The sequence below is a fragment of the Ciconia boyciana genome, chromosome 9 (genome assembly GCF_034638445.1).
Source record: "Ciconia boyciana chromosome 9, ASM3463844v1, whole genome shotgun sequence".
NCBI classification, from domain to species: Eukaryota; Metazoa; Chordata; class Aves; order Ciconiiformes; family Ciconiidae; genus Ciconia; species Ciconia boyciana.
This window is the reverse complement of record NC_132942.1, coordinates 21,562,933-21,589,835: the sequence shown is the minus strand read 5'-3', so window position 1 is coordinate 21,589,835 and position 26,903 is coordinate 21,562,933. Positions and strand designations below refer to the sequence as shown.

At 56.1% G+C, this 26,903-nt stretch overlaps 4 protein-coding genes across 10 annotated transcripts; 2 read left to right on the top strand and 2 right to left on the bottom strand.

Annotated features, from left to right (window-relative positions):
• Nucleotides 1-1,721: 1,721 nt before the first annotated feature.
• On the bottom strand, nt 1,722-6,685 carry CD14 (CD14 molecule). Its single transcript, XM_072873559.1, has 2 exons — nt 6,072-6,685; nt 1,722-5,040 (listed from the first exon to the last, which is right to left on the bottom strand). The coding sequence occupies exon 2, from the start codon at nt 5,028-5,030 to the stop codon at nt 3,678-3,680; it is 1,353 nt and encodes a 450-aa protein (XP_072729660.1). The 5' UTR covers nt 5,031-5,040; nt 6,072-6,685; the 3' UTR covers nt 1,722-3,677.
• Nucleotides 6,686-8,198: 1,513 nt separating this feature from the next.
• Nucleotides 8,199-15,900, top strand: TMCO6 (transmembrane and coiled-coil domains 6). 6 transcript variants are annotated; one of them, XM_072872331.1, is made up of 12 exons: nt 8,199-8,433; nt 9,104-9,228; nt 9,478-9,587; nt 9,729-9,912; nt 11,175-11,279; nt 11,972-12,057; nt 12,636-12,752; nt 13,444-13,555; nt 13,643-13,817; nt 13,987-14,078; nt 14,674-14,841; nt 15,324-15,900. In XM_072872331.1, the coding sequence occupies exons 1-12, from the start codon at nt 8,214-8,216 to the stop codon at nt 15,486-15,488; spliced, it is 1,659 nt and encodes a 552-aa protein (XP_072728432.1). In that variant the 5' UTR covers nt 8,199-8,213; the 3' UTR covers nt 15,489-15,900. The 6 variants fall into 6 exon arrangements, with proteins under 6 accessions (XP_072728432.1, XP_072728430.1, XP_072728434.1 ...); XM_072872329.1 differs by having other exon boundaries at nt 13,984-14,078; nt 15,324-15,896; XM_072872333.1 differs by lacking the exon at nt 12,636-12,752 and having other exon boundaries at nt 13,984-14,078; nt 15,324-15,899.
• Nucleotides 15,829-17,339, bottom strand: NDUFA2 (NADH:ubiquinone oxidoreductase subunit A2). The gene is made up of 3 exons (XM_072872336.1): nt 17,182-17,339; nt 16,959-17,065; nt 15,829-16,026 (listed from the first exon to the last, which is right to left on the bottom strand). The coding sequence occupies exons 1-3, from the start codon at nt 17,280-17,282 to the stop codon at nt 15,935-15,937; spliced, it is 300 nt and encodes a 99-aa protein (XP_072728437.1). The 5' UTR covers nt 17,283-17,339; the 3' UTR covers nt 15,829-15,934.
• A 57-nt stretch (nt 17,340-17,396) lies between these two features.
• On the top strand, nt 17,397-26,779 carry IK (IK cytokine). Of its 2 annotated transcripts, none has more exons than XM_072872327.1 (20): nt 17,397-17,493; nt 18,292-18,358; nt 18,592-18,684; nt 19,314-19,373; nt 19,947-20,114; nt 20,197-20,311; nt 20,544-20,614; nt 20,727-20,773; nt 21,039-21,202; nt 21,316-21,424; nt 21,882-21,921; nt 22,285-22,537; nt 22,895-22,913; nt 23,409-23,489; nt 23,770-23,848; nt 24,381-24,438; nt 24,868-24,956; nt 25,272-25,380; nt 26,079-26,113; nt 26,509-26,779. In XM_072872327.1, the coding sequence occupies exons 1-20, from the start codon at nt 17,478-17,480 to the stop codon at nt 26,534-26,536; spliced, it is 1,701 nt and encodes a 566-aa protein (XP_072728428.1). In that variant the 5' UTR covers nt 17,397-17,477; the 3' UTR covers nt 26,537-26,779. The 2 variants fall into 2 exon arrangements, with proteins under 2 accessions (XP_072728428.1, XP_072728429.1); XM_072872328.1 differs by having other exon boundaries at nt 17,398-17,493; nt 22,318-22,537.
• The last annotated feature ends 124 nt before the right edge of the window (nt 26,780-26,903 follow it).

The following is a 26,903-nucleotide window of genomic DNA, read 5'->3' as shown; positions in this document are numbered from 1 at the left end:
CATGGATGGCACGGCACAGTGGTGCACAGCATGCCAAAGAGAGCACAGCATGGGCAGTAAGGCACAGACAGCATGGCACAGCACGGCAGCCACGTCCCAGCACCCAAGAGGAAACAGGGAAGGTGTGAGAAACACCAGCAGAGCCACACGTAGGACCAAGCCCCGCATCCCCCGCACTGCCTTGCAACACGTGAGGAGCTGGCAGTGGTGCCCAGTGCCTCCAGGACCACAGCTGGGTGCCCCAGCCCACAGCTTGGGCCAGCATGTCCCTGGCTCATCTGGCTGGGGACAGGGGTGCAGAAGAAGGACTTGAGGCCCACAATACCTGTCCTGCATCCAAGTGGAAGATGCCATTGACAGTCAAGCAGCTGTCTGGGCACGAGGGAGGGAGGGTGATAATGTTCAGGTTTCCCCCATCACAGTATGACCAGTGCAGGGTAAAGGAGAGACTGGGCAAACTGGGATGGAGATGGCAGGGGTGACATGGAGGGCCTGGCACAGGCAGGGGTGGGGGTGGGGGGAGACACCCTCCCATCCTCTGCTATCTGGTTACCCCCACAAGAGAGGGGGCCCTTAGGGGTGTAGGGCAGGATCAGCCCAAGACCTCAGCACCCATCTGGGTCCCAAGCGTGGCAGATGGCTGGAACTGGGCGCGCTGCTCCTGTCTGGTTCCCTGGGGACCCTCGTCCCCTTGATGCCCATGTCCCTGCCACTCTCACTTTGACCTCCTTCCCAGCAAAGAGAAGCTGCAGGGGGTCTTCGCTGCTGGCTACCCAGCTTTCCCCTAGCCCTGAAAACACTGAGTGTGGGGTGGTGTGGGGGCGTCATCCCCACCTGCCCCAGCTCTGTTCCCCCCAGCAGCCTGGGGCCAGGTCCCAGGACTTCACATCATCCCTGAGCCCTCCTGCTATGACCACAGTGCTCAGAGCCACTGGGGTGGGGCGGACGTCCCCTCCCCATCACCACTGCCCAGGCCAGCCCCACCAGCGTGGCCAGCAGTCCCAGTGCCACCACAACTGTGGCTGCCACCCTAGCCCAGTTCCCTGGCACAGGGGTTTGGGATGAAGGCACTGGGACACTGCAGGTGTCCCCAGCCCCAGCTCTACCTGCTGCCTGATGGAGTCCCATGGCTGCTCGTATGGAGACATCCTGCTTGGTCTGCCGGGACACAGGGCAGAGGGGGAATGAGACGAGTCCTGCGCCACGCGCACGGCACCTGCCAGGAGCTGGATGAGCCCCTGGGGAGCTGGGCAGCACCTGGCCGTGTTGCATCCAAGTTCAGGGGACAGATCCCTCCAAACGACCCTGTGATGTCCCCCACGATGGCACTCACCTCCCCAGCATCCATGGCTAGCTCAGTATGCGGAGCCCTTGAGCTGCTGTTTTGGACAGGGCAGCAGATGGGGCTAAACAGGGGGATCATATTCCCTTGCATTGTTAATGGATGTTGGCCACAGTCCTGTGGGCAGAGCTGGCAGGGACCGAGCCCAGCCTGGAGGCACATTCTGGAGGCTGAGCCCTGCTAGCCAAGGAGTCAGCGGGGCCATGGGAGGCAGGTGGGTGCTGGGACCCACTCACACCATTGGTGTGCTCCTGGCTCCAAGAGGGACATATTTGCAAGCCAGGGACAGGAGACAAGGGACCTTGGACTATCATGAAGGTTTTTCTAGACACCAAAAGCAACCACAAACCACAGAATCATGTTTATTGGAGATCAGTCATACCAAGAAAGCACAAAAGGAAATGCCGAAGCTGAGAATCTATGTGGTCTTGGAAATGCACACTGTGGGAGATAGAAGAGAGGTCCCAGGACAGCCCCTGCCCCTTGCGTTTGGATAGGACCAGGCACAATGAGAAGATGCATACGCGTCCCTCCATCTGCCACCATTCCCCCTACAGAATGAGATTACAAAGCTTCCCCTGCCTCCCTGAGCCCCTACCTGCCCAAATGCCTTCAGGCATGAGGGTGATGCCAGGCTGGACATGAGCCATCATTGCAAATGGAGCAAACAGCACTTGGGGCTCCATCAGGAGCAGAGCAAGGGATGGGGTTGTGCCTCCATGTGGGTGCTGCTAAGGGAAAGCAAATCCTAGGATTCTGAGACAGGGATTTCTCCTTCCTCATCCATTAGAAAGCAGCTGCTGCTCCCTATTCCCAGGTCCAGCCAGTAGCAAGACTGAGCACCAATCCCCAAGATGCAAATGCAGACACCTGATGTACACACATCCACACGGGTCAACACAAGCAGAGCCTTTGCTAGTGCCTTTGCTAGCACCCATCTAACCACCAAAAGCGCGCCCATGAACACAAGCACACGGGCAGCACGGCCTCATCCCTCCCCTCCAGCTGTTCAGGGCTGATGTGGGCTGGTGGCACAATCCCACACCCCCACCCTCGACCCACAGGCAGGTGCACACCCGTGTGCCCTCGAACACGCAACAGACCCCAAGCCCATCACGGATCCACAGCTGGACCCTGGGCCCTATTTAGCCACTCTCCAGCTCCAGCCTTGGGTCTTTCCACACTCTGGTTTCCCACCCACTGGCTAGTCCAGCCTGTGTTTGCTTGCAGGTCATGCACACATATGCACAAACAGAACAGAGAGTGAGGTGATACAGAAAATACCCAGGAGCAGATTTTAATGAGAAGGCAGGACAGACCATGGGGATGAAGTGCAGGGCTTGGCCAGGCGAGCACTACCTACCTACGACCAGCCCCCTTCTTCCCTGTCCCCATTTTCCCATACTTGTTCCTTCCCCACCCACCCACCATGATCCTTCCTTTGATCCTTCCCATAAGTGTTCCCCAGTAAGTTTTGTATTTCCTCAATCTCCCTCAGCATCACATAATCAATTTTCCTGTGAGATGTTTTCTGAATAACCCAGAACCCAGAGTAAACCCATTTTCTTCTTATCAGTTAAAAAGTTTCTGGTTGAACCTCTTTAAGGTCACACTTGAGGCATTCGTCCACTAGTGCCTTGAGAGCTTGGGTCTTGGTTGCTCTCTCTGTTACCTCCTGCTTGTTAGCGTTTGTGTATAGGGGTGTTTATTCATTTTCCTGTCTTTTGTGGTTTTTCTCTTATGCCTAATAGCAGTTAAGCAGACATCCTCACAAACCAGACGTCTTCACAGCCATGGCCCAGCCATAGCCCCACGTGAGGAGAGATTCCAGCAGAGGGGCCACGGAGGCTGCAAGGACAACTAGGCTGGGGGGCACAGGGCTACAAGGTGGGGGGGCTCTGGGCAGGGACCACCAGACCCCAGTGAGGCTTGGGGCATCTGAGCATTGCCTGCAGTGGTGCAAATATGATAGAGCTAAACTCCTCTTGTTCAGGGCAGATGAAATCACAGGGGCAATGGGTGCATGCTGGGGCTTGGGGAGCTAAGAGTTGGCCATAAGGAAAACCCCTCTGGGAGGGTGCAGCCCTGGGATAAAGCATAGCAAGGGGCTTTGCTTGGGGGTTTTCCCAAAACTTGGATGGGCAAAGCCACAGCCACTGTGGGATAACACTGGGGACAGTCCTGCTCCACAGGGGAGCCTGGACTGGGGACACCAAGAGGGCTCCTCACCAGCACTTGGGGGTCCTGTGAGTCTTCCCACAGAGTTCCTGGCCTTCCAGTCCCTGGGGCTGAGTCCCCACAGGGAAGCACTGGTGGGAATGGTCACACATCCCCTTCACACTCTGAGGCAGGGCTGGACAAGCCCGGGCCTGGATCTGACCAGGTAGATGGCCCCGGCCACACCGAGCAGGGTGAGGGCAATGCAGACAGGAACAATCACGGCAGCACTGTTACACTGCAGCACTGAGACCAGCACATCCTTCACCAGCCTGCCCTGGTAGTGAGGGGGTGAGTGGCACCTGTAGTCCTGGGGCCAGCCCTGCCCAAGGTGCACCAGGCCTGCCAGCGCCTGGACCCCCCCAGCCCCAGAGCACGAGCAGTTGTAGGGGTTGCCAGCTGCAGCCACATCCCACAGGCGCCCCAGGAGCTTCACCTCATCCCATGGCAGCTCTGTAATTGAGTTATTGTCCAGGTGGAGGGTGTCCAACATGGGGCAATTCCTGATGGAGGGGGCAGCCTGCAGCATGTTTTGGCTAAGGAAGAGCTTCTTCAGGGAGCTGAGGGAGATGTCTACTGCATGGAGATGGTTGCAGCTCATGTCCAACACTTCTAGACTGGGAGGCAGAGGTGTGAGGACTTCATCCAAGCCAGTGCCAGACAAGTTAAAAATTCGGAGGGCCACTGGCCACTGGCAGGAGGAGGATGGGTCTGCCATGAGCTTGTTCTGGCTGAGATCTAAATGCTGAAGCTCACGCAGCAGCTGCACGCTTTTGCACACACTGTGGTAGGATGTCAGGTTGTTGCGTTGCAGACTCAGTACCTGGAGCTGAGGGAAAGCCCCCTTGCAAAAGGCAGGCATCAAGCTCTCATCCCCAAGGCTGTTTTGTGCCATGTCCAGGGAGTGCAGAGCTCTGAACACCCTTCCGATGCCACAGGGCAGGCTGGTGACATGGGAGGCTGTGACAGCCAGCTCCTGCAGGGTCTCCAGCCAGCTGCTCAGACTAGAGAAGTTCTCTTCGCGGCCTGTCAGCGGGGCAGATGTCACATTGTGGAAGTACAGGGACAGTATGGGCAAATCCTGGCCAGCCATTTCAGCCCAGTTTCCTCTCCCCTCAAAAATGCAGCTCTCAAACACCAGCTCCTGCACCTGGGTGTAGGAGAAGAACCTCAGGACTCGGGCGAGGAGTATCTCAGGCACCAGAAGATCACCAAAAATTATTTTCCTGATGACAAGGGAGCCCAGCATTTCAATGGCAGAGGGGTCCAGGTCACTGATGGGGAAGGCTACGTATCTCTCCAGCTCTCCCCCCCGAAACTCCACGACAGAGGCTGGGAGGCACTGGATGATGCTGCTTAGGCTTTCCTGGGACAGGCTGTAGCACAAACAGTGCTCCTGAGTGCGATTGAAGAAACACCTGCCTTCTGCCTCCAACAGCCCCAGCCCCAGGAGGAGAACAGCCACACTCATGGTGAACAGCCTAGAAACGAGGAGAGCAACAGTGAAAGGCAGCACTCCTGTGGCAGTGGCAGCCAAGGGGACCATTCAGATCCAGCTGATGGAAGGGCTGACTTGAGCAGGTTCAGCCCCAGAGAACCACCCCTCAGGGACACAGCGCTGCTCTCACCACTCCTGCCCAACTGCCCTTTGCGTGGGTCCAGCGCACCCCATCAGCACCCGCCTGGCTCCTCAGCCATGACTGAGGCCAAAGCTCTTAGCCCATTTCACCAGTGAAACACCCAAGAGCTACACCTGTGCCACTTGCTCCTCAGCAGGGAGTCAGTGGCACTGGTCTCACCCCACCCCAAAAGCAGAGTTTCAGCAAAGCAGGGTGGCTCCTCCCAAGGCAGAAGGTGCCAGGCTCTGTGCTTTCCTGCCTGGGCTGCATTGCTGCAGAGACTCCCATTCCTAAGCAACCAGGAAATCCCACAGATCAGGAGAAACCAGAAATGCCAAGTTACGGACAGTGAAGCCAGATGTATCAGTCTGACCACAGGATGGGAGAGCCACAGCTCTGTTCTCTGCATGGCGCGCACTGTAATCTGGGGCAGGAAATTGCAACAGAGGGCTTCATATTTTCCTTTTTCTCACCCAGCAATCTGATTCATTACCATCCTCCAAGGAGACAGTAGAAAATAATTTCTGAGGGTCTGTATGCATCCCTGTCAGCACCGAGTATTGCTTTGCTGTCCAGCTGACGGGAGAGTCTTATCAACAGATTGCAAAAAAACAGCAAGCAAAGATTAAAGACTCCTAAGAATGTGCTGACTCAGCTCTGTCCGAGCACCCAGACAGGGCAGTGTCTTTGGACTGATTTTAGAGATGAGCCACATCTCAAAAACCTCTGAGAATGGAACTCTCCCTACCTCTCTGTGCTGTCGCGGGGCTGCACCACCCTACTACCCTCCCGGGGAGAAGCTCTGCTCCAGCACTTGTGCAAAGCCCCCCTCGCTGGGGGGATGGGCGGGGGGGGGCAGCATGAAACGGCGCTGGGTTTGTCCAGTAACTCACCAGTCAGCTCACGACTGAAATGTTTCCTTGTCCCGCAGCTGCTTCCTCTAGCTGCTGCCAAATCCCAGGGATTAGGAGCCAAAGGCTCTAAAAGTGCTCAGCTCTCTCCTGCGCCTGATCCTCCCCTGCCTCCAGCCGGATGAGACCTCAGTGCCTGCAGGTGTCTTGAAGCTGCCGTTGGCACTTCCGCAGCCCGTCCTGCCTGTGTTTAGATCCACGCGGTCGGGGCTGGAGGGCACCTGGAGGCAGGTTCCCGGGCACTGCCCTTGCTCCTGCTGCGTGACTTCCTGAGCAGGACAGGGTTGGCTGTGCCACGGGAAGCAACATGCCATGCAGCAACCGCCCAAGTCACTTCTGCTTCACTTCCCTGCAGCAAGGAGCTCTTGCGGCTGTGGGCTGGGAAGGGTTTTGGTCTAAGTGCCAATGCTGCTCACTTTCCTAGGAAGGATCACGGAAGAGAATGCGGTAAAGGTGCCCTAAATGCACTCTGGGGACCAGTCCAAACACACCTTTGCTTCCAGATACGCTGGGCTTGCTGTGCCTTGGAGCCCACTGGGTGCTGAGCACCCTGCAGGAGGCAATGCAGAAGGGTATGGGACTGTCATACCCGGTATCCAGACCACGACCAGATGCCTGTTTCTCATGTAGGGCGGGGACAGGACAAATTCCCATCCACTGCGTGCACAGCCCAATGCCGTGAAGGGCACTTCTTCACCCAGGATTGGTTTCCTTGGCAACCTGGCTACTTGGCTTGGCCAAGGAACTCACATCACTTGCCCCGTGCTCCTTAGGCAGCTGGTGGCTGTACCTATGCCAAAATGTTAATGCCCCCCGTCAGCAAGCGGAGACCACCAGGCATTTGGAAAGATCCATCAGGAATTTTTTCTTCCCCAGGGATTTCTCTGCCTATGTTGGATTTCAGAAAGGGTTTCAGAAAGGCAATGAAACTGTATGGCTAGAAGATGCAATTCCCAGTTTGTTGTTAATGCAGCATTGCAGAAAGACACTATCAATGCGAGAAGAGCTGGGGCAGGAGCTGACTGTCCCACACACTCTGGCACTCTGCTGCTGGGGTGGCTGAAGGGACAGTCTCCTTTTGGTCATTACATCTACTACAGCTTGTTTTCTTGTTCTTGGCATCTCAGGCCGAGTGCTGCACTGCTTTTGGTGCCTTTGCTTGAGCAATTCCTTGAACAGAGGGGTTCAGCAATTCCATGATTCCCCTTCTCCATTCTCAGGTTACATGAAACTGCTCCTGTGTCCATTGTGGAAAAATTGTAGCTGCCTTTCCGAGTTCTCCTCACTACTCCCCTGGGTAAAGTCAGCAGCTCTAACTGTCTGGGCCTGGTACCTTTTAATTGCTCATTCTTAGCCACCAGCTGCAAATTCCCCCAAAAGGCTTTCTGGGGAAAAATGAGCTTTTCTATCTCCTCAGTGGTCAGCCACACCCTGCTTCAAAGACATGTGGTTTTGGAGCCATCTTTTGGGTGATGACTTTCTTGTTCTCATCGCCACTGTGGAAGATCCCAGGACACCGAGCCCCATAGTCTTACGTTTATGGTGAGTCTCTGGGTTTTTTTGGCTTCAACAAACAAGCAATCCAGCCCTGCACGAGCAGAAGCCTTGCCTGAGCCCAGAGGCTGGTTTCAGCCCTGCAAGACCAGAGGAGTTCATCCTCTGGCTGGTTTCCCCCTGCCATGCACGCTTGTGTCTATGTTCCCTCGTGGAGGCCCTGCACCCCATCCCTGGTGCCTGTGCCGTGACCGCTCTGAAGAGGGTCACCACGTGCTCCCCATGACCGACCCCGGCCACGCAGGGGGGTTGGCCAAGCTCCCTACTGAAGCTGCAGCAGCAGGATGGCAGGGAGTGCCCCAGCAGAGCCCCTGCCCCAGGAAGGGCCGACCCTGGTCCTCCTGCGCTGGGAGCTGGCAAGGCAGGGGGGTGCCTGGGCCCCGACCCCCGGGGCTCCCTGAGCTGCAGGCGGACCCGCTGGCTGAGCCCTCGGGGAGGACAGCACGGCTCCGGCCTCTGGGGAGTTGTCCTAGCCACCCTTCCCGGGGCTGCCCGAGGACCAGGCAGCGGCAACAGCAGCGGCAACGGCAACGGCAGCGGCGGCCCCGCCGACGCCTCCGCGATCCCGCCATGCCCGCCGCCCCGCCCCGGGCCCGGCCCTCCTCGGCCTCCTCCCCGCGGCCCTGCCCGCTCCGGGTCCTGCCCACCCCTCGTCCCCGCGGCCCGCCCCGCCCCGGCCTCTCCCTCCTCCTCCTCCCCGCCGCCATGTGGGGCCGGCGGCGGTATGGGGCCGGGCTCGGCGGCCGCGGCGCGGAGGAGCTGCGGGCTCGGCGGCGGGAGCGAGAGGCAGGTCCGCGCCGGGGCCGGGGCCTGCCCGGGCGGGGAGGGGGCAGCGCGGCAGGACGGGGCTGGGCCCTAGAGAGAGCTCTTGGGATTGGGAGGGGCCGGACGGGTTTGTGGCCCCCCCCGCGTGGGTGGCGGGGCCACCGGTGGGAGCCCCCGCGGCCGCCAGCTCTGCCCTACAGCGGGACCCAAACAGAGCCCCGGCCCCCCGCCCCTTCTGGCTGCGCATATCGGGGGTGGACGGGATGGTTGGCATCTGTGGGTTCCCTGCTCACTCGGGAAAGCGTTTTACAGCCTTATGTTTTTTTAAATCCAAGTGGCTTTTCTGCGCTGGGTGCCCCATTTCCTTAACCATCTCCCTGCGGTTTGGGTTTTCCAAGGTCTCGTCTACCTAAAGCCATCTTTGGGTCTCTCCCAGTGCGGCCGCTCTGGTCCTCGCACCTCTATCCTGCCTTCATGCCAGTTTGCCCAGCCATGGCTTCATGCGTTGATGTATGCCCGTCCCTGCAGCCCTGTGGCATGCAAGGTCTAAATGCAGTCACTGCCTCATGCAACCCTCCTGGCTCACGCGAAGAGGAACTGGCAGTTTCTCCCTGTTAAAAGGAATGAGGCTCTTTGGTGGGATGGAGAATTGTCTTGACCTAGGGAGGTGGTGATGGTGACCAATTCAATCACAGCTCTCAGGAAAGCCCGGCGGCAGGAGCAGCTGGTCAGCAAGCGTCTTCTGCGGGAGGACACCACAGCAGAGGAGGGTGGACAGGATGGAGCAGAGATCATGCCGGACCCTCTCTCGGAGGATGAGGTGAAGAGCATGATGTTCTCCATGGTGATGGGGGTCCTCGAGGTCTTCCCCAGCCTCTAGGCATGTGGAGGAGCCTAAGTGGGAGTGGGTTTGGGAGTGTTTTCTGAGTCACTGCCAGACATGGTGAGAAACAGTAAGGTTCTTTGTGACCATCTTTGTGCCCTGGGTTTCTTTGCCTCCAGCATTGACAGGATGAAATCTTAACCCTGGCACTGCTTGAAATTCACCCATCTTTTAATTTTTTGATAGGTTCTTGAGCTGCTCAGAGGTGTGCAGAGCGGTTCAGAGGACAGGAAAAGATCACTCAGCTGCCTCCGCTGGGCTCTGCGGAACAAGGAGACTCAGCAGAAGTTTGTCAGGTCAGCCCAGGTCTGGCACTGCATGGCTGTTATCGAGGGCATGTCCAGAGTGGCCCTTTGTCCCAGTTGTTATGTGGGTGAGCTGGTGTGTGGCCAAGAGTGGGAAGGCAGGAGATGATAGCACCCTTTGGGTTCTACTAGGCTGGAGGGCAGCATCCGGACACTCATCGGGCTCTTCACCAGCAGTCTGGCTGACATGCAGATGGAGGCAGCCCGCTGTCTCCACGAGCTCTCCCACTCCAGTGACCCTGCTGTGGCTGAGGCATGTCTGCCAGTGACCTCCTATCTCCTCACCTACCTCTCAGGACACAGCATTGAGTTCACGGTGAGATCTGTGGTTGTGTTTGCCAGGGCTCTGGCACCTGGTAATCCATTGGTAGCAGTTGGGTGTTGACCTCTTTTGGCCGGCCTTAGCCTAACATGGCTCACATAGGAGTGCTGGTGGGAAGGGCCCCTCTGGAAGTCTTTAGTCCATCCTTCCCCTTGGAGCAGGACTGTCCTCAGTGCTAGCCCAGGGCAGCGAGCCTTTTTCTAGCCAAGTCTTGGAAATATGGAGACCCACTTCACTGTGCCCCATCCCAATACCAAGAGGAGTTTGGTTCCATTGTGTTTGCACCTCCTTCCAGGTAGCTGCAGGCTGCTCTTAAATGCTCCCAAGCCTCATCTAGGCCAGGCAAATCCTCCTGCTGCAGCCCAGGACACAGTGGTTTGCCCAATTTGCAATGGGTTCCTCCTCTTCAGCTCCAAGCTCTATTTGGGGAATCAGGGACTGCAGGCTGTGGCAGTTGGACTCCATCAGATGTGTGGTCTGGCCTCTTGATGCAGGCAGGGCCTGTACAGGAGATACATTGGTGTCTGTGTGGTGGGTAAAGCAGAAATACTAGATGCAAGTCTGTTTAGGTGTTTTAACAGATCTTGGAAAAGTGAAAGAAATGAGCAGCTGCAGGCTGGGATGCAGGGACAGCTACTTCGTCAGCTTACCTTCATGCAACAAGCAGGCAGGCTTTTGTCCAGGTCGGGAGGAAGAGCAGAGCACCTCTGGCTCCAAGCTGTGCAGTTTGATCTGGGCAAAGGAGCAAACAGTTGGAGTAGCTCTGGGACGCCCGTATGTTTTGCCAGCTGCCAAGCACTGCACCTTGTGCAGCACGCTGTGCTCCTTTGAGAAGCAGACAGGATCAGAGCTAAGGAACAAGATGGGGTGCAACCCCAAGGTGATGATCACATTTTAATGCAGCACACAGGCAGTCTCCAGGAGAATACTGTGGAATTAGAGGGGTCTCAGGGAAATGTCATAGCAATAATTAGAAGCCTGAAAAACCTCCAAAGTAGAAGTGATCAGATCCCAACCTAAGCCAGATAGAAAAAGGACAAATTGAAGCTGATACAGCTGGGAATCGGGTAGCTGGAGAGTCCAGCAGTATCCATCTATGTTTACCCCTCTGAAGACAGCTTCTGCCCCACTCAGGGGAAGTGTGTGCCCTAGTCCTGGGGTGCAGGGACCTAGAGGCCTTGCTGGCTGCCCAGGCTGGCCAGGGTCCTGACTGGGGAGTGTGGAGGAGGTGACGTGCCCTCTCTGGCATGTTTCAGGAGCTGTGTTTGTACACACTGGGGAACCTGGTAGTAGAAAGTGAAGCTGTGAGGAAGCAGCTTCTGCCTCAGGGCATCATTCCAGTGCTGGCATCCTGCATCCAGGTGGGTAAAATAGCTCAGCCACGCTCTTCCCCTGCCCTGCCCCAGAAAGACGCCTTTTCTTATGCCCTTTAGATGCTGTCTGACAGTACTGAATTACCAGCCTTCCTTCCAGCTGTGGCCACGGGCAGAGACTCCTCTGCAGAGGGAACAGCCCTCTGCAGGGGAGGGTCTCTCATGGGCTCTCATGGTGAGGGTCTCTCATGGGCTCTCCTGCACTCCATTTTCGGGGCTCAGGTCACCACCTTGTGTTCTTCTCCAGCTGAATCTCTCACATCCGTAACTGTGGCTTGCCAATAAACAGTCTGTAACATGGGGAGCTGCAGGCCTCTTCCCCTCTGCATGACTTGGGTCCAGTAGGCATACGAGGCCAACACAGTGAGCAGGGCTGTTGTGCTGCTTTGAGCATTTAGATCTGCAAACTGCTGCTGTGTTTGGGCTCCCGACTCCCTACAGCTGCAGCCCATGTGAGTGTGGGGACAGGCCACAGTTCAGCCTTGGTGTGGCCACGGGTTGCTCTATCACTCCCAGTCTCCTACTGTGCCCCCTCTTCTCCAGGCATGGAGAGACTGTGCCGCTCAGCTGCTTGGTTTGGTGTTACAAAGAGGTATTTCCCTCTCACCAGCACGGCAGCTGGCACCCTGGGATCCCCCAGCTCTGTCATGTGGGATTAGCTTTGTTCTGTTTGATTGCAGTCCCCGCACGAGGCTGTGCTGGAAGGTCTGGGCTATGTCCTCTCGCAGCTCCTCCAAGCCAAGGAAGCCCCCACAGAGATCATACCGTGAGTCTGAGCCTCTTAACCCTGCATCAGGATGGGCCCTGGCGCCCAGCACAGTATTTGCGTGCCAGGGACCACGCTACCTTTCCCATCCCAGTGATATTAATAGTTCAGAGCAGAATCCTAACAGAACTATGGAGGTTTTGTTGCAGATCAGGGTATGGGGCTTGACTCTTTTCCCTCAGCCTCATCTGAGCAGACAGCTCTGGTATTTTGGTAAAGGACAGTGTTGAGCAGGGTAGGCTCACAGGGAAATTCTGGCTGTATTCCTCCTGCAAAGGAAAAGATCAGCTTGACAGCCCCCAGTGCCAAAAATGTGACCCCAGCCAAGGTATCCTGAGTGCCCCCAGGCCCTGCCACGGACAGGGAGAGCTTGTGCTGGGCCTTAGTGGTGCCTGAGGCTGAAGCCCTTGGATAAGAGTCTCTTTCAGGTGATAAGGTGTGTTTTTGGAGCATGTAGCCCCCAGTATGAGGGAGAGCAGCTCCCTGCTCAGTGGCCAGGACTAGTGTCTCCCTGTCAGTTGTCTGTCCTGCCTGTGCTCTGGCCTGTGCCTCTGTTAACTCTGCTGTTCTGACCCCAGATTGGTTCTGGACTCTGTTCTCCCCCAGCACATGCTTCGACTGGTTTGCTCCGGCCTCAAGGCTGGGATAGGAGCAGCTGTGGAGTTTGCATGGTGTCTCCACTACATCATTTGTAGGTAAACATGCTTTTCTCCTCATTTTGAGTTCCCTGGGGACAGCCAAACAGAGAGGCACAAAGGCTCAGGGTCCTGCGAGGGGACCTGGATTGCCTCCCCTTGCCCCTTTCCCTTGGGAAAGCAATTTCCCTGCCATCCTGCGCATTCCCACTCTCATATCTGAGCACACACATGCTGTTTGCAGGATCAGTGAGTTCCTTTATAGGGTGATAACAGGTGATAAACCTGAGGAGGCTGTTCCTAGTCCTCTGAAACCCTGCCAGTTGCCTCACCTTGTTTGGAGTTGTCCCCCGCACTCTCCAAGCCAAGCTCCCTGAATCCTCGCGCTTCTGGGGTTGGCCCAGTGTCATCTGGCTGGGCTGGCTGCTGCCAACAATCTCTGTCTGCCTTGGCGTGGCTGCTCCAGTGCCATCTCTTTCAGTACCCGCAGCAGAAAGGAATGTGTGGGTACTCAAAGAAGGATTGGGGCTGTTGTTTTCAGGCCCGCACAGATAATTCCAGTGGGTCTATTTTCCATGGGCTTTAAGCTTTCTTATAAGCTCAGAAACAAGCTGCTATTCAAACATGAAATAAGCCCTATGGTGGTTCAGGAGAGCGCTACAAATTTCCAGGCCCTATTGTTTGTTGAGGGCCGCAGCAGTTTTCCTTCTCTGAGTGCCAAGAGCAACCACGCTGTCCCTTCCCTTTGCAGCCATACAGCCAACACGGCATTGCTGTCGCTGGGGGCCTTGCCTGCCCTCACCTCGCTCTTGCTCGACTTGGCTTCTGAAATCCCTGAAGATGCTCCTGAGGGCCTGGAGCTGGTAAGCGTGGGCAGGATGCTGGCCGTTCTTAGCACTGCTGTGGGGATGCAGTCAGGCTAAAGGGCTTTGTGTTTCCTACCATCACAGCTCATCTGCCCGGTGCTGCGGTGTCTCAGCAACCTGCTCGCAGAGGAGACGGGCTGCGAAGTCCAGATCCAGGATGAGCGCCTGCTCATCGCCCTCTTCCTCATCCTGCAGTGCTTCCTCCAGCAGCACCCGTTCATTGTACAGGAGTGTCTCTGGCTGCTCAACAACCTCACGGGTGAGTGTCCCATGGGGCTGTCAGCAGAGCCAGAGCTGCTGCCGGGACCTGCCTTGATTGCTGGCAGACTTAGGGCATCTGCCATGAGACAGGCTACAAGACATCTACAGAGACCTCCCTCAGAAACTTCAGTTCTATTGACACGTTCCTTCTCTGCCCACCCTAGCAGATGAGCACTTCTTCTGCTCCGCTCTGCTCTCCCTGGACTTGCTCCCAGCCCTGCTGCAGCTCCTGCCATGTTCCCAGATGGCCAGTATGTTGGTAAGACCTCGCCTCATGCCCCAGGTCTGGGGGGAAGCACTGGACTTTCAAGCACTGGACTTTCAAGAACATGAATCCCACATGCAAGGTGCTCAAGTTGAGATTGGCTTGGGGTGGTAGCAGCAGCTTGGCGGAAGGTCTCGTGTTGTGGTAGAGTCACCATCTGCCTCCCCTGAAGTCACTACGTCTGTATTTACCCTTGACAAAGTCTTGTCCTGGCAGAACAGGGGTCCCAAGGCAGATGTGAACTTGTGGCCAGGCCTGCCAGCACCTGGAGTGGGACCAGGGAGGCTGCTGCCACCTTCTTTTGGAAGACCCTAAAGCTTTAGGAGGTTCTGGGGGGATGCTCTGCCAAGGGGTGGATGGTGCAGCTGCATCTGCTTGGCACGGCGATGAACAGTGCCTTGGGGTGGGGATGGAGAAGGCTTTTAAGGAACATTCAAAATCCAACTGGTTGGTGGGCACATGGCTTTGCCCATGGCAGGACCTCCACAGAGGACATGGGGAGTTCTTTGGAGCCCTCCTAAGCCTGTCAGGAATGTGCCCACTAACGAAGCGTTCATTGCTCACTCCCTCTCACAACTTCTCCGTCCAGGTCCTGACAATTCTGTGCAATATAGCGGAGAAGGGGCCAGCCTACTGCCAGCAGCTGCACCAGCAGCCTGCCCTGCCCCTGCTGCTGCCCACTCTTGCACTACCTGACCCCAAAGTGGTGGGGCAGTGCCTCGAGCTGCTGCACCTCCTCTTCCTGCACTGGCCAGAGGTAAGAGCAGGGGGTGCCTGCCCCAGAATCAAGCACAAGATTGTAAAGCTGGGGATGGGGACTATTATTATTAATACTGCCTTCAGTCACTGGTACGCTAACCCCCCTATTCCTCAGCACCCAGACACATGCCTGAAGGGGGGCACTTGTGTGATGCAGAGGGTGGAAGCCCTTCTTGTGTCTCTGGGGAGTTCCTTTTCATTTACAATGACTGTTTTTTGGACAAGTTGTTTGTACCCTTTGAGGTTATGGGGGGATTCTTTTGATTCAGTTGTGCTTATTTCAAGTTCTGTGCACTCCCAGCCAGCAATCAGCATGGCTGGATTTACCTGGCTTGGGACTTCAGTGTCTGGTAGGGCTCTGGGGAATTCCTTCAGCCCCATTCCCTGGGCTGTACAGTGGTGGCTCTGGACAGACAGGATCAGCTGTAGCAGCTATTCAGGTGGCAGCCAGCCAGCTCTCACCCCTCTTGTCTCGCACAGGCTGCTGCTGACTTTGTCAGGCAAGGTGGACACCAGGCCCTCGAGCAGCACCAGAGCACCCCAGAACTCCAGGAGCGGGCACGAGCACTGCTGGACATCATTGGGCAGCCCCTGGGAGCCTCCGCATTCAGTCCCTGCCACGCCATGTTGTCTGCCTTCTCCTAGGCCACACCACCTCCCTTCCCCCCCTCTGCACTCCGAAGAGGAGTAAACCATTTGTTCACCCTGTGCCCTGCTTTCCCAAGGGCTAGTTAGGGGTCTAACCACCAGCTGTAAACACCAGTGCTGGCTGCACGGGGATAAGATACGGCTGTTTCTGTCTTTGTCGCCACCTTGTAGCTACCAGCAGGCTGCCCTGTGCCTCCCCAGAGCTTGGTGCAGGGGCAGAGCTGAGCTGCAACCCAGGCAGTCAGGCTCTTGATGCCAGGGAGGTGGTGTATAAACCCTGCTGGATCAGCCATTCCCTCTAACATCTCTTTTTGGCTTTCGACACAACGCACAAAGCTCAGGGTAAGCATGCTGCATTTATGTGGTTGATAAATTAAAGATACATGTTTTACATTAAAGATCATCAGTCAGGTCTTCAGCACATGCATATTTACTGTCTGTCTTCACACCCTGCTTTTCACAATGTTCTCCAAGGCCTTGGCCACTTCATCCACGGAAAGGTTGTTCAGCGGCACACTTTTCTCCTTGCCAAACTCTGCAGGAAAGACAGAGGGTGAGAGAGGGAGCAGGTGCCTTGGTCCTTTTCTGGTGCAAGGGTAACCCAAAGCCCTGCTTTAGGTTTCCCAAGCACCACTGGTGTCACAGCCCAGGCTCCTGTCACCACCCTTTCACACCTACCACTCCCACTCCCCTGTGTGCCTCCCTGTGCTCAACTTACTGTTTCCACCTTCTCTTTATTCTCAGCCTTTCCCTTGGAGAGAAGCCAATGCAGCATAACACCTTTCCTTGCCTCTTTTTGTTAACCTTTGCTGTGCAGCAGCTGGGCAGAGACCACTACCCCATCCCAAAGCAACCTGGTGGCTTTCAGCCTGCTCACATCAAGATGCTCACCAACACTTCAGTAAAATAGTGGTGAAAAACTTGCTGTTGCTTCAGCAGCCCCTACCCAGGGTATATTTCCCTGCAAGTCACATACAGACAAGAGACAGGCACTATAGCAGCAGGCTCTACTGGCCCATGTACTTGCACTGGGAAACTCATGCTTAAAGAGTCATTGCATGTCTTTGAAAGAAAGTTTCTAAATTATTTTTGTCCAGACCAGATGGCTTTAGGAAGAAAACAAAGCCTGTATGGAGAAGCTTTTCTGCTCCCTCGTTGGCATTTCACTGAGAACGCAGTGAAAAACAAAAAACTGAAACGTTTTTCTGTATAGGAATCCTACAGCGGTGGGAGATCACAGCCACAAGCTGGCAAATCACCTTTTAAGCCACAGGTCTCTTTTTTGCCTCCCACCACGTTACTTCTCTGAAGTCAATCCCCACCTTGCCTCGTGGACAGCTGCTCCCTCCCCATCAATGTTCCTTACTGTAAACGCTGAACCCCCCCATCTACTGCAGATCGCGAGACTCCAGCGCTGGCTTCTAGCTGTCCTCAGGTGGTGCTTCCCGGCAGGCACCCCCCACTTACCGTACCGAGCCCAGAGCTTGGGCTGGACACCAGAGCACTCGCGGATCAGGATGGGGAAGTCGGGATTTGCCTTCTTCAGGGTCACATAGTGCTGCTCGATGAAGTCTCTGGGGAGGGAAGGAGGAACGGCGGATCTCCGTGGCCGAGTCCGCTGGGACCGTGCAGGCTGAGGGCAGGCCAGTGCCTCATTCCCCCCGCCCTGCGGCTCCTGGCCCCGGCTCACCTGACACCGCGGCTGCCCGCGGAGCGCTGGCACAGGTGGATGCGGAGCTCCCGCAGGCTGCGGCCCAGCCCGCCCCTAATGCCCCTCACAGCCGCCGCCATCTTCTCTCCGCTCCTGACAACAACGTGGGGGTGTGGCTTCGGCGCTCGCCAATCTCAGCGTCCGCCAATCGTAGCTCCCGCCGGCCAGCGGCCGGCCAATGCGGGCGGGGGGCGGGCTAGCCGGCCGCGGGGAGTGCTGGGAAGGGGAGCAGCAGTGGTGGAGGGCTGTGGTCTGGGGCTGTGGAGTGGGCCGGGATGCCGGAGCGCGACAGTGAGTGGGGCGAGGGGACACCTTGGGGCTGGGGTATCTGATCGTCGGGTGGGGTGTGCCGCGGCACTCAGGGAAGTAGGGGAGCGGCGGGCGGCCGTGTAGGCCCACCCTGAGCTTGGGGCACTGGGCTGCGGCGGGACCCGCCGGCGGGACCCGCCGGCGGGCCCCGCCGGCGGGCCCCGCCGGCGGGCACGGGCACACTCCCAGCCTGGTGAGGGGAACAGTCTTGCTGGGAGAAGGGGTACGGTGACAGCCTTCGGAGTCGGAGGGAGGGGACCTCCCGGGATGGGACTCCGAGGCAGCCCAGGGGTTGAGGAGATGCTCGGGGGGAACGTGGGGACAAACCGGGGGTGTGTTTGGGAGTAAACCTCTGCGCGGGGGACTTACGCTGGAGTACGCTCAGGGGACAGGGCAATAGCCCATTTCTGGGGGTGGAGGGGATGCAAGGGCAGTCCTGGGAGGTGGCAGGTGAAGGGGACGGGACACCCCCGGGGAGGCACAGAGGCCGCGTCCCGGGGGAGGCACTAGAACACCGGGAGGGCACGGAGTCAGTCGGGTTGGCGGGGCAGCAAGGTCTCGTGCTGGGCAGTGACACCAGGACACCTTCATCCCGTGTGCCCTGGTGAGGCCGCCCCCATGTGTCAGCAGCCTGGGCTTTGGTGGAGGAGCAGGGTGGTGGGTGAACACTGCTGTCTTCCCTGGTCCAGGGACCAGGCTGGGAAGATTGTGGGGGTTGGAGAGGGGTTGGAGCCATACAGCAGGTGGACTCTGAGCGCTCTCTTTTCTCCTGTCCCCCAGATGAACCGTTCTCCAACCCCCTGGCCCCTGATGGCCATGATGTGGACAACTCTCACTCCTTCCACCAGTGAGTACGACACTGGGGCATGACTGGATCAGGACTATGAAGCTCAAGGCCGATTTCCCCCATCTAGAGGCTGGGAGTGACTGGTGCAATGCAGCCTTTGGGCTCCCTTCACGGGGACCGTGTCCAACTCGATCGCACAGGACATGCTGCCAAACCCTCTGCCTCCTCAGAAGCCGTCAGGCTGCCGAAGCTCATTAGAGGATGTTGGTTTCTGTTTCCTCTCTTCCTTGCAGGTCCAAGCTGACCAATGAAGACTTCAGAAAGCTGCTCATGACCCCACGGGCCGCACCAACATCTGCGCCACCGTCCAAATCTCGCCACCATGAGTGAGTAGGACTCTATTTCACAGGACTGTAGGACAAAGCATGTCCACTTTCCCTCTGGGGCTCCATTCCTGCCATCCGTGGAGGTATTTAAAAGACGTTTGGATGAGGTGCTTAGGGACATGGTATAGTGGTGGTCTTGGTAGTGTTAGGTTTACGGTTGGACTCGATGATCTTAAAGGTCTTTTCCAGCCTATACGATTCTGTGATTCTGTGACTCTCTTCCCCCTGCACTCTGCAGTGGAGTGTCTAAAGGGGCTTTTGCTAATGAGTGTGCAGACAGGGCCTGAGGAGCAGACCTCGGCCTTGCTTTGTGCTTGGGTCCATGCAAGCGGTACATGTATGTGTTAAGTGGAGAAACAAGTGGGTCAGGACTACTGTAAATAACAGTGAGTCTTGCATGGCTGTTAAGATGCTTTGTGCAGGAGGCAGATTTAATTTTTGTTCTGTGAAAATCAGTGCTTTCCCCTCCTCTCTCTGCTGACAGAGTGGAATTAGGGAGAAATGGGACTGTACTCTTCCCATCTTTGAGCATCTCGGTGCCCTACTGTGTCTGAGGGACTATTCTTGTCTAGCTGCCTGTGTTTGTATGGCTCTGCAGACTGTACATGTGGTTTCTCACCCTTTTCCAGGATGCCTCGGGAGTACAATGAAGATGAAGACCCAGCTGCTCGCAGGAGGAAGAAGAAAAGGTAAATGGGGAAAGCGATGCATCAGGACTTGTCTTCGTACATCATGTTCCTCCCATGGAAGCAGCTTCTGAGCTCCTGGGCTACCAAAGAGGACCCTGAGTGGCCTGGATTATTTTGGGGCTTTGGAGGCAAGCAGAGTGAGAAGAGCTCAGACTGAGTGACTGTCACTGCTTATGGGAACAGATGTGGGAGGGCGGCAGCAGGATGGGGGTGTGAAGCTTCACCTCCAGAAGAAGCGGAAGAGGCTCTGCCGGTGTCTGGCAGAGCAGGGCAATGGTGGGACATCTGCACTGGTGATTGTGTCTTTTGGGGCACATCTGCACAGCAGGACTGCACTTGACCTCTTCCCTTTGGAAGGGAAGACTGAGCTCCTCTTCAGTTAGCCTCAGTACAGCAGTTTCATCTTGTCTGATGGCCTCCAGGCATGTTGTGTCCCATGGTGCTTTAGTATGTTTTTGGGGAAGGGGCTGGGAGCAGAACAGGCATGTGTTGGGTCTTGGGGGCTGTTACCTGACAGGCGCATCAAAAGTGTGAACGTGTCACTCTAACACTGAGCTCTTTTTCCAACCCCAGCTATTATGCAAAGCTGCGCCAGCAGGAGATAGAGCGTGAGAGGGAGTTGGCCGAGAAGTATAGGGATCGAGCCAAGGAGAGGAGAGATGGTGTGAACAAGGACTACGAGGAAACAGAGCTGATAAGCACAACTGCCAACTACAGAGCTGTGGGGCCGACAGCAGAGGCGTGCGTGAACCTGTAGCATGGCCTTGTCTTGCCAGCCTGCTCCAGAGGCTGTCTCGTAACTGGCTCCATTTTTGTTGCACAGGGATAAATCTGCTGCGGAGAAGAGGCGACAGTTGATCCAGGAGTCCAAGTTCTTGGGTGGTGACATGGAGCACACTCACTTGGTGAAGGGTCTGGACTTCGCGCTGTTGCAGAAGGTGAGCACAGATATCACCATGCTGCTCTTCTACCCTGTCTACCCACAGGCAGAGAGGGTGGGTAGAGGGTAGTAGTTGCCACTTACAGGTGCTTCAGTCTTGTCAGTGTGGATTTCTCTTTCTGGGAAAGATGTATGAAGGGTTGGGGAGCTGGTGGAAGTGGGCTTACTGGTTCTGATGGGCAGCAGTGACATGGATTGGTCTGAAATGCATGGATTTATTCTGTGGCCAGGTACGGGCTGAGATTGCCAGCAAGGAGAAGGAAGAGGAGGAAATGATGGAGAAGCCCCAGAAAGAAACTAAGTGAGTGGTTGAGGACTTTGCGCTCCTGAGTGCAGCTGCTTCCCAGAGAGGAAGATGCAGAGGAGGCATACGCTTAGCATAATACTTCTAGTTCTTTTCTGTTTCTGTTCAGGAAAGATGAAGATCCTGAGAACAAAATTGAATTTAAGACCCGTCTGGGTAAGATTGTGTGGATGTGTCTGTTCCCCACCTTGTGTTGTGTTGTGAATGTGGGAGAAATCCTGAAGGGTGAATGGAGCAGTGAAAACCTCTAGCCATTGGAGGGGGAGAGTCTAAGGTGTAGGTGTCCTGAATTTGAGGGCTGGAGGAAGTGTGTCTCTTAGGAAGTGATTCTGATGTTTCTGATAAACTGAATATGCTTCACTATGGGCTTGTCCATTGCTCTCGTAAGAGCAGCTCTTCCACACGTTTCCTTCCCCTCCAGGTCGCAACATCTATCGCATTCTGTTCAAGAACAAGGCCTACGAGCGGAATGAGCTGTTCCTGCCGGGGAGGATGGCCTACGTGGTAGATCTGGACGATGAGTATGCTGACACAGATATCCCAACCACGCTGATCCGGAGCAAGGCTGACTGCCCCACCATGGAGGTACCCAGCTAGCATCCAGTGACTGCATTGGTCTGAATTGGCCAGAGCAGGCCTTGCTAGGAAGGGTTCCCTGTGAAGGGAGTTGGATGCTTCCTTGGGGATTTCTCTTTCAGGCACAGACCACATTGACCACCAATGACATTGTCATCAGCAAACTGACACAGATCCTCTCCTACCTCAGGCAAGGGACCCGCAACAAGAAGCTCAAGAAGAAAGACAAAGGTAGGAGCTGAAGGGAACCACGTAGTAGCAAGTAATGCTTGAAGCATATCCCGAGAGAATGAGATGTGTTTTTGGTTTGCTGCATTCCCCTGTGCCATGGGGCAGTGGACTTAGAGGACGGCGATTTCCTATAGCTCCCTGAGCACTGCATCCTGAAGGCAGGCTGTTCTGTGGCAGAACCGCAGGGCACTAACTGCTGAGAAATTATAGCTGCAAGGGTGGCTTGTGATGCTTTACTCTTCCTGGTTAAGGCCCAGTTCCTTGGGGAAATGTCCCGTGTTGGGGAGGGACAAAATGGCTTCCTGAGGGGGCTAGACATGATGTGGTCACCGGAGAGGAAGTGAGGACATCCTCCAGGCCTGCCAGTCTTGGGGCTTGGAAACCAGACTGGGGACAAGGAAACAGTGCAGGTGGCAGAGTGGATGATGAGCCTCTCAGTGCTGTTGTGTCCTTGCAGGGAAGCTGGATGAGAAGAAGCCCCCTGAAGCTGATATGAAGTAAGTGCCTCCCTGCCCACAGGCTGTGGGGTCACAGATCTCTACCTTAAGGAATGTCTTTTTGGCCCACCACGTTTAGAGAGGGCTGGGTTTAGCGCTTCTGGAGCCAGCTGCCTCTTTGGACCTCCGGTTTGTAGGACAAGGCTGGAGGCAAGCTCTGTATTTTTTATTTCAGGCTTGAGGCAGGCAAGGGCTCTGTGTTGTCTTGGTCCACAAGAAGCAGGTCCAGGCAGCAGAAGAGAGCAGAAATGCAGCAATACCTCTGACAGATGTAGAAGCCAGTTCTAGTGGTGTCCTTAGCTCTGTTGGTGCTGCGTGCTCCTTTATTAGGTTCCAGTTCAAAGGGAGCCTCTTCTCTTGCAGCACCTGTAACTGCAGGCTCTCTTCCACTTCTAGCATCTTTGAAGACATTGGGGATTATGTGCCCTCCACTGCGAAGATGCCACGGGAGAAGGAGAGGGAGAGGTACCGTGAGAGAGAGCGTGACAGGGACCGGGAGCGTGACAGGGACCGAGAACGTGACAGGGACCGGGAGCGTGAGAGGGACAGGGACCGTGACCGGGAGGAGGAAAAGAAGAGGCACAGCTACTTTGAGAAGCCCAAGGCTGATGATGAGGTGAGCCTCTGCTCATGAAGCCTGGACTGTCCTACCAGATCTCTGCCCTTTGGGGAGTGCAGCTGTGGAGTTGGTGGGGTCACCCTGATGGTTTTGGGTGTCTCTGGTCATGTTCCCACACGTGCTAGTGTTCAGTTCTTGTTGAGCTCTGTCTCTACAGCCAGGGGCTGGTGGGTGGCTGGTTGCTTGACCTCTCCTTCAGCAAGTAAGGTAGGACTAGCATAAGCCAATAGCTTTTATGGTTCAGCTCTGCTTGCCACAAAGAGTCTTAAAGTGGAGTTGCAAGTCATGCAGCACTGTCACTTGCCTGCTTTCAGCCCTCCCAGGTGACATGGTATCTCTCTCTCTTCTTTGCAGCCCACAGACATCGACAAAGGTGAGTCAAGTGGTGTGGACATTTGAATGAGGCTGGATGTTTGAGTGAGGCTGTAGGGGGTTGCAGATTTCAGAATTGCTTGGCTGCATGAGCTCCTTGTTCTCCCAGAAACAGCTGTGATGGAGGGAATTGCCTGCTGTGAGGGTTTTGGGGTCAAGGGTCTCGTGCCTATAGGCTGCTGCATGCCAGCCTGGGTTGAGTGTGTGTGGAGATCCTTCCCTGGCAGCAGACCAGCTCAAACAACCTTATGCTGGCTGTAAGCTGAGGAGGATTCAAGGTCTCCTAGGATCAGCCTGCCCCTGTCTGTGCTCAAACTGGTTTGCTGCTCCTCGGTATTCTCCTGGCTCCTACTCTTCTACCTCATACGCAGCCTGTCCTGCTTGTTATCCCATCCCAGTGAATCGGTCATGCAGAAGGGGGCTCTGTGCAGTCCTGTGTGTATTGCGGTGAATTGTTCCTCCCCCAAAACTCAGCATGTTGTGTTCTCTGCCCTAGGACCTGGCTCAGCCAAGGAGCTAATCAAGTCCATCAATGAGAAGTTTGCTGGAGCTGCTGGCTGGGAGGGAGCAGAGTCATATCCTTTACTGTCTGTGCCAGCCTGGCCGACTGTGGGTCGGGCTTCCCTTGCAGGCAGGCTTTGCCTGAGCATGGCTGTGTGACTGTCCTTCCTCACTTGGGAGGGCTTTTCCTCCTGTAGCAGAGAAATGCCGCCCAAACCTTGCTGCTCATACAGCAAATATAAGCTCTGCAGCTTCCAATTTGGTTCTGTTAGGGCAGCAGATGGCCCTTTGGCTGGCTGTGCTCAGCCCTTAGCTGTAAGGCTCCGTGGTGGTGCTTTCCTTGACTGTTGTCACATTGAAGAAGCCAGAAGACAAGAAGCAGCTGGGGGACTTCTTCGGCATGTCGAACAGCTACGCTGAGTGCTACCCTGCTACGTAAGGAAGCAGCAAGAAGCTGCGGTTTGGGAGCAGGGTGTGCCAAGGGACTGGTGTTCTCTGGCAGCAAGTACTTGAACATCAGCCCCACTACTTCTTGGGAGGAGTGGGCCTGGCTTTGTCAGGGGTTACAACCTACTCTTAAAATGCTCCCAAGTCCTTGATTTGGGCAAACCTGGCCTTTTCTTAGCTGGTCTCTGCTATAAATGGAGAGGCTGAGGTGACTGGGAGTCTGCCGGGTTCCCTGGTAATTCATGTGCTCCTTGAGCTCTGGCTGCAAAGCAGTCCATCGGCAGAAGAGGAACCATTCTCAGCCTGCAGAGTCATCTTAAGAGTGTTTGCATCTTGGATGCCCTTGTGGTACAGCTCACCCACAGGGCTTGCAGTTTGAGGAACTTCTTTCTGGTCCTGGAACTGAGTGTGTTCGGTCTGAGGCCACGAGAGATGGCTGCCAGCAGCCTGGCTCCAAGGTCCCAATCCATGTCCCATGGACCCACTCTGAACCCTTTCCTTACTTTTCTTTTCTTTACAGAATGGATGATATGGCTGTGGACAGCGATGAAGAGGTGGACTACAGCAAAATGGATCAGGTACGCTGTCACCAGCTTTTAGGACCAGCCAGCAAACTAGGCATCAGATCCCACTGGAAAGAAGCAGGCTTGTGCAGGGGAGTTGAATGCCCTGGAGCTGGATGTTGAATGTGTTTTGGGGTTTGCTGATCTGCTGTGTGCCTGGGTCTGGGCGGGATCTATTGTCCCAGGGAGCGAGTGTGCAACTCTGGCACTTGACCAAGAGGTGTTGGGGAGGTGTGCTGCTCTGTCTCATCTCCCTCTTCCACAGAGTCTCCTGTCTGGGGCTTCTCGGGGAGGGGATCTCAGACCCAAGGCTGGACTGGGTGCACAAGCCCGTTGAACTGGAGCCAGTGGGAGATTGAGATCTTGCCTGGGCACACGGGGCTGCATGAGAAGCCCTGGCCAGCATCAACTAAGGAGCTGCTCTGACTCATTCTTTCCCTGCAGGGTAACAAGAAGGGACCTCTGGGCCGCTGGGACTTCGACACTCAGGAGGAGTACAGTGAATACATGAACAACAAAGAGGCTCTGCCCAAGTGAGTGCAGCCCTTGTGAAGGGCTGAGCAAGGATTCTGGGTGGGGGTAGCCATGCTGGCCAAACCTGGGTCCTGGGGGAGCTTAAAGCAAGAAGGGGGTTCCCTGGTGAGGACCCGAGGAGGAGCTGTGGATCATGGGCCTGGTGGCTTGTCTTTGCTCTTAGTATCACTCTTGAGGACTCCTCCCCAGCTGCTGCTTTGAGGGGCCCAAGCCAGCTCTGGAGTATGGGCTCATGGCTGGGGCAGATATGTCCATTCCCCCAGCAGGCTGCGGATTCCCAGCGAGTGGTGAGCTCTGTCTTGCTTCTTCCCCAGGGCGGCCTTCCAGTATGGGATCAAGATGTCTGAGGGACGCAAAACCCGTCGCTTCAAGGAGACAAATGACAAGGCAGAGTTGGACCGGCAGTGGAAGAAGATCAGTGCGGTGAGTGCCCAGTGCTGGGGTATCATCTGTGTAGGCCATGAGCTGCCAGCGTAGCCCATGAGAGCTCCCATATAGTCCTGCCCTCGCTGTCCTAGGCACGGCTCTTTGGTCCAGCCCATGTCCTGGCAGCCAGGCGCTGCCAGTGTGCATGTGCAGCAGGGCTGGCTCTCTAGAAGCTGGATTTGCTCCTTGCGAGAGAGCATCAGCCAAATATTTGGGGCCTCAGGACTGCAGAGGCATCTGGAGCTGCATTTGGAGCTGTTGCTCTGGGAGCAGTCCCCATTGGGGGCTTTTTGCTCCGGGCTCTGCAGCAGAAGAACATGTCCAAAATCTGCAGCTCAGAGCCATCCAAAGGGGCTTGGAGGGGACAAGGCATGTTTAGCAGCTCCCTGTTCTCTAACTGGTAGAGCTGGGGGTTGTCTTGGCAGGGTGAGCTGGCCATGAGCACCCCAACAGTACAGGGATGGGCTAGGGGCAGGTGAGAACAAATGATCCTTGGTGGCTGCAATGGAGCAAAGGGGGAACAGGCCAAGCTTCTCTCAACTCCAGGCAGCTTGTGGACAGCTTTAGCTCACCTCAGCTTGCTCTGGCCTGGCTACAGCTCTCCCTAGGTGTATCTTACAACTGCAGCAGAGACATTGTAGGATGCAAGCAGCCAGCTACCCTGAGGGTAATGGGACTTTGTGCTTTCTCTGCAGATCATCGAGAAGAGGAAGAAGTTGGAGGCTGATGGGTTAGTAAAGTTGTCTCTGCTGTGGGCTTGGCTGCAGGGCAGTGCTAGGGCCTGACTGTCTCCTGCCACCTCTCCCAGGGGCTGCAGGGGGTAGAGACCTCCCTCCTAGCTCTCAGCAGTGGGTCTAGAAAGAGAGTGGAGAAAATTTGGTCCCCTCAGGGTGCTCCTGCCCTGTTCAGCTCCACAGTGCTGAGCAGACCCCAGGGCCGTGTTGGGGCTCTTCCTTGACCAGACAGTTCTGCCCTATCCAGCTGGGTGCCCCAAGGAGCTGTTGGGCCCCCCCTACTGTTCTGTGGGGTGAAACTGTGGATCTCGGTGCTGAGCTCTGGATGGGAGGGGGAGAGAGCTGTCTGCCCTGCATCCTCACTACTGTCCTGCCCCTCTGTCTCTTCCAGGGTTGAGGTGAAACGTCCCAAGTACTGATACCTCCAGTATCTTCTCCCCCAGTTCCTAGAACCCTGGCCTGCTGGATGGTGCTGCCTTCCCAGAGCTTGCTGGTGTGCTCTCCTTGCCCCTCCCCCGCCATCCACTTTCTGCTCTGGGCTGGGCAGCATGTGCCCCCCCCGAGCCTTGTGCTGTGGGGCTGTGCTGAGGCTCTCCCCGGCAGTGTTTGCTGTATAGCCTGTGATGTGTAAATGTAGCCATAATAAAACCGCATTAAATGTGCGTGAATGTCTGGTTGTGTGGGCAAAGAGAATGTGCCTGGGCTGGGCTCAGATCAGCAGGGGTGCCCCGACTCCCGAAACACAACGAACTTATCGAAGCCTGACGTAACCCCTCGGCTCTAGCC

What these genes read in the sequence shown, in the direction of transcription:
- IK (XM_072872327.1), top strand. An exon ending in CTGACTGCCCCACCATGGAG is followed by an intron (nt 21,203 to 21,315) that starts GTACCCAGCTAG and finishes TTTCTCTTTCAG; the next exon opens with GCACAGACCACATTGACCAC. An exon ending in CTGGGAGGGAGCAGAGTCAT is followed by an intron (nt 23,490 to 23,769) that starts ATCCTTTACTGT and finishes CTGTTGTCACAT; the next exon opens with TGAAGAAGCCAGAAGACAAG.
- NDUFA2 (XM_072872336.1), bottom strand. Translation starts at nt 17,282, where the DNA reads ATGGCGGCGGCTGTGAGGGGCATTAGGGGCGGGCTGGGCCGCAGCCTG. An exon ending in GCGGGCAGCCGCGGTGTCAG is followed by an intron (nt 17,066 to 17,181) that starts GTGAGCCGGGGC and finishes TTCCCTCCCCAG; the next exon opens with AGACTTCATCGAGCAGCACT. An exon ending in CAAGCTCTGGGCTCGGTACG is followed by an intron (nt 16,027 to 16,958) that starts GTAAGTGGGGGG and finishes TCTTTCCTGCAG; the next exon opens with AGTTTGGCAAGGAGAAAAGT.
- CD14 (XM_072873559.1), bottom strand. Translation starts at nt 5,030, where the DNA reads ATGAGTGTGGCTGTTCTCCTCCTGGGGCTGGGGCTGTTGGAGGCAGAA.
- TMCO6 (XM_072872329.1), top strand. Translation starts at nt 8,214, where the DNA reads ATGCCCGCCGCCCCGCCCCGGGCCCGGCCCTCCTCGGCCTCCTCCCCG. An exon ending in GCGGCGGGAGCGAGAGGCAG is followed by an intron (nt 8,434 to 9,103) that starts GTCCGCGCCGGG and finishes ATTCAATCACAG; the next exon opens with CTCTCAGGAAAGCCCGGCGG. An exon ending in GCTGCTCAACAACCTCACGG is followed by an intron (nt 13,818 to 13,983) that starts GTGAGTGTCCCA and finishes TGCCCACCCTAG; the next exon opens with CAGATGAGCACTTCTTCTGC.